The 2,078-nt window shown below is 59.2% G+C and overlaps 1 protein-coding gene across 1 annotated transcript; it reads right to left on the bottom strand.

The window, feature by feature from the left end:
* Positions 1-748: 748 nt before the first annotated feature.
* On the bottom strand, positions 749-2,021 carry SPRG_10877 (hypothetical protein; the record flags this gene model as incomplete). Its single annotated transcript, XM_012349836.1, has 1 exon — positions 749-2,021. The coding sequence occupies exon 1, from the start codon at positions 1,994-1,996 to the stop codon at positions 749-751; it is 1,248 nt and encodes a 415-aa protein (XP_012205226.1). The 5' UTR covers positions 1,997-2,021.
* Positions 2,022-2,078: the final 57 nt, after the last annotated feature.

A 2,078-nucleotide genomic window follows, 5' to 3' on the forward strand; every position in this document is an offset into this window, starting at 1 on the left:
GTCGTAGAGGGACATGCGATTTCGTTTTTTGAGGCACCGAGATCACTCGCGCCGCCGAGGGCTGTAAAGGCGTTCGAGCCATCGTCGTGCTGCGTGTACTTGGTGTTTGTATCGCACGCTGGAGAAGCGTGACCTGCGACGCTGCGTCCTGTCAATAGCCCATGAGGCGGCGCGCTTTTGTACTCTCGGCGGCTGCATCGCCCTCGTCGGGCGCTGGCTGCCTCGCTTCGCCGGTTCCAAAAGCCAATGGCGTCTGCAAATGTTTTCAAGGCGTTGATTGCCCGTGTAAAAAAGTAGTTCCATACGAGCATAGATTGTTTGATGTTAATATCCCTCTACGTGGCAGCGTGAAATGGACTCTTGGTACTGGTAGCGTACGGATCCAACAAACACTATTACGTGGCGCCGCGGTCGCGCAGCAACTAGATTGCTAACACGTACTAGTACTAGTAGACTGGAACACGATTCTAGTACGATAACAAGCATGCGTCTAGGGTGCACAGGTTGTCTGCTTTGTCCAAAGCATTCGCATGTCGGCAGCTACGTCAAAAGGGTTCGGCACGCAATGCTCATTTCACAATGTCGACTACTGTGATGGTATACACCTATAGTTGCGATTCTAGTCCTCGGAAAGACGCGACGCGATCGCAGCATCGAGCGATGCGCTCGCAACCCTACCCCTGTCAACGACGTGTACTGCAGTAATACCGCTCGAACATGGAATGACTATTACGTGGAGCGAGGGGTGTTAAACAAAATGGCTGCACTCGTCTTCGTTGTCACTGCAGTCGTCGTCGGCGGCGTCATCGGCTTCGCGATGGGCAGTCGCAACGACGTCAGCAACCACGCTCAGGGGCCAGCACGACCGGTTAAGCTGGAGAAAGAGGAGCGTCTCAATGTTGGACGGCAGCACACCGTTCTCGGCGGTTGCGAACGCGTGTTGGATTCGGTTGGCCGTCGACGGCAGCACTTTGAGAATCTCGACGTACTTGTCGTCGCCCTCGAGGCGAGCGCGTTTGAGGAGCCGTGTCGCATAGTCGGTTTCCCCGGCGCTTGATGGCGTCGTCGCGGCAGGCGACTCAAAGTCGCGTAAAGCGGCGCGGTCGGTCGCATGGAGCTTGAGACCTTGCTGTAGCTTGACGACGGCTTTCTCAAAGGCCGGTGACTCGACGCTGTCGGCGTTGAGAAAGGGTGTCATGCTTGGGTAGTCGAGGAGAAGACCGTCCAGAAGCTGTCGCACGTCCGAGAGGCTGCTGCGCTCAGTAACCAAGAGATGCTTGGCGACCGAGTCGAGGTTCGAGAGATGCGTCAGAAGCGTCTCAAGTACCGTCTCGTCGGCCGCCGTGACAAGGCCCAAGAGGGGCGCGTACGACTCGGACGCGGCGAGGAGCGGGCGCAGCTTGAAATAGCGCTGGAGCATCGCCATCGTCGAGGGCCACGTCTTGGCGTCGTCTTCAAGGACCGGGTACAACTTGCGCATGCTGCAGTACCGGACGCCGGTCCGAAGCTTCTGGAGCTCGTTCATGAGGTCGCGAACCGCGTTGATCGACTCGGCGTACTCGGGTGTCCCCACGAACGCAAGGATCGCAGCGTCCAGGCGCGAGCTGGCGCAGGTCACCACAGGCACGTCCATATCGTCTGCAATGAGCTTGAACGGCGACTCGACCGACGCGACCATGCACACAATGTCGGCGCGCGTCCGCTTCATATCGGCCAAAATCAAGTCGAGAAAGCCCGCGTACTCGACCTCGCAGCCGGCGTCCGTGGGCGTCGTGTCGTGGTACAGCGCCAGCAGTGGCATCTGCAGCTCGTTCTCGAGAGCGTACGCTGCAAAGAGGCCAAGGAACGGCGCTCCGCTCTCGCCCACGCAGCGCTCGACGACCAGCGCAAACTTTGGCGGCAGGCTCGCCCGGACATCGGCCTTGACGCGCCGCATGACGAGGCGGAGGTACTTGCGCAGCTTCTTGGGCTCCACGCGGTCGAGCTTGATGTACATGTGGGCGTGCGCTATCTCGGCAAAGTCCAATGGCAAGTGCGCGCGGACGATCCAGTCGAGGTAGTTGTGGACGGTCGCCCCG

The sequence above is a fragment of the Saprolegnia parasitica genome (assembly GCF_000151545.1).
Source record: "Saprolegnia parasitica CBS 223.65 unplaced genomic scaffold supercont2.58, whole genome shotgun sequence".
Lineage (NCBI taxonomy): Eukaryota > Oomycota > Saprolegniomycetes > Saprolegniales > Saprolegniaceae > Saprolegnia > Saprolegnia parasitica.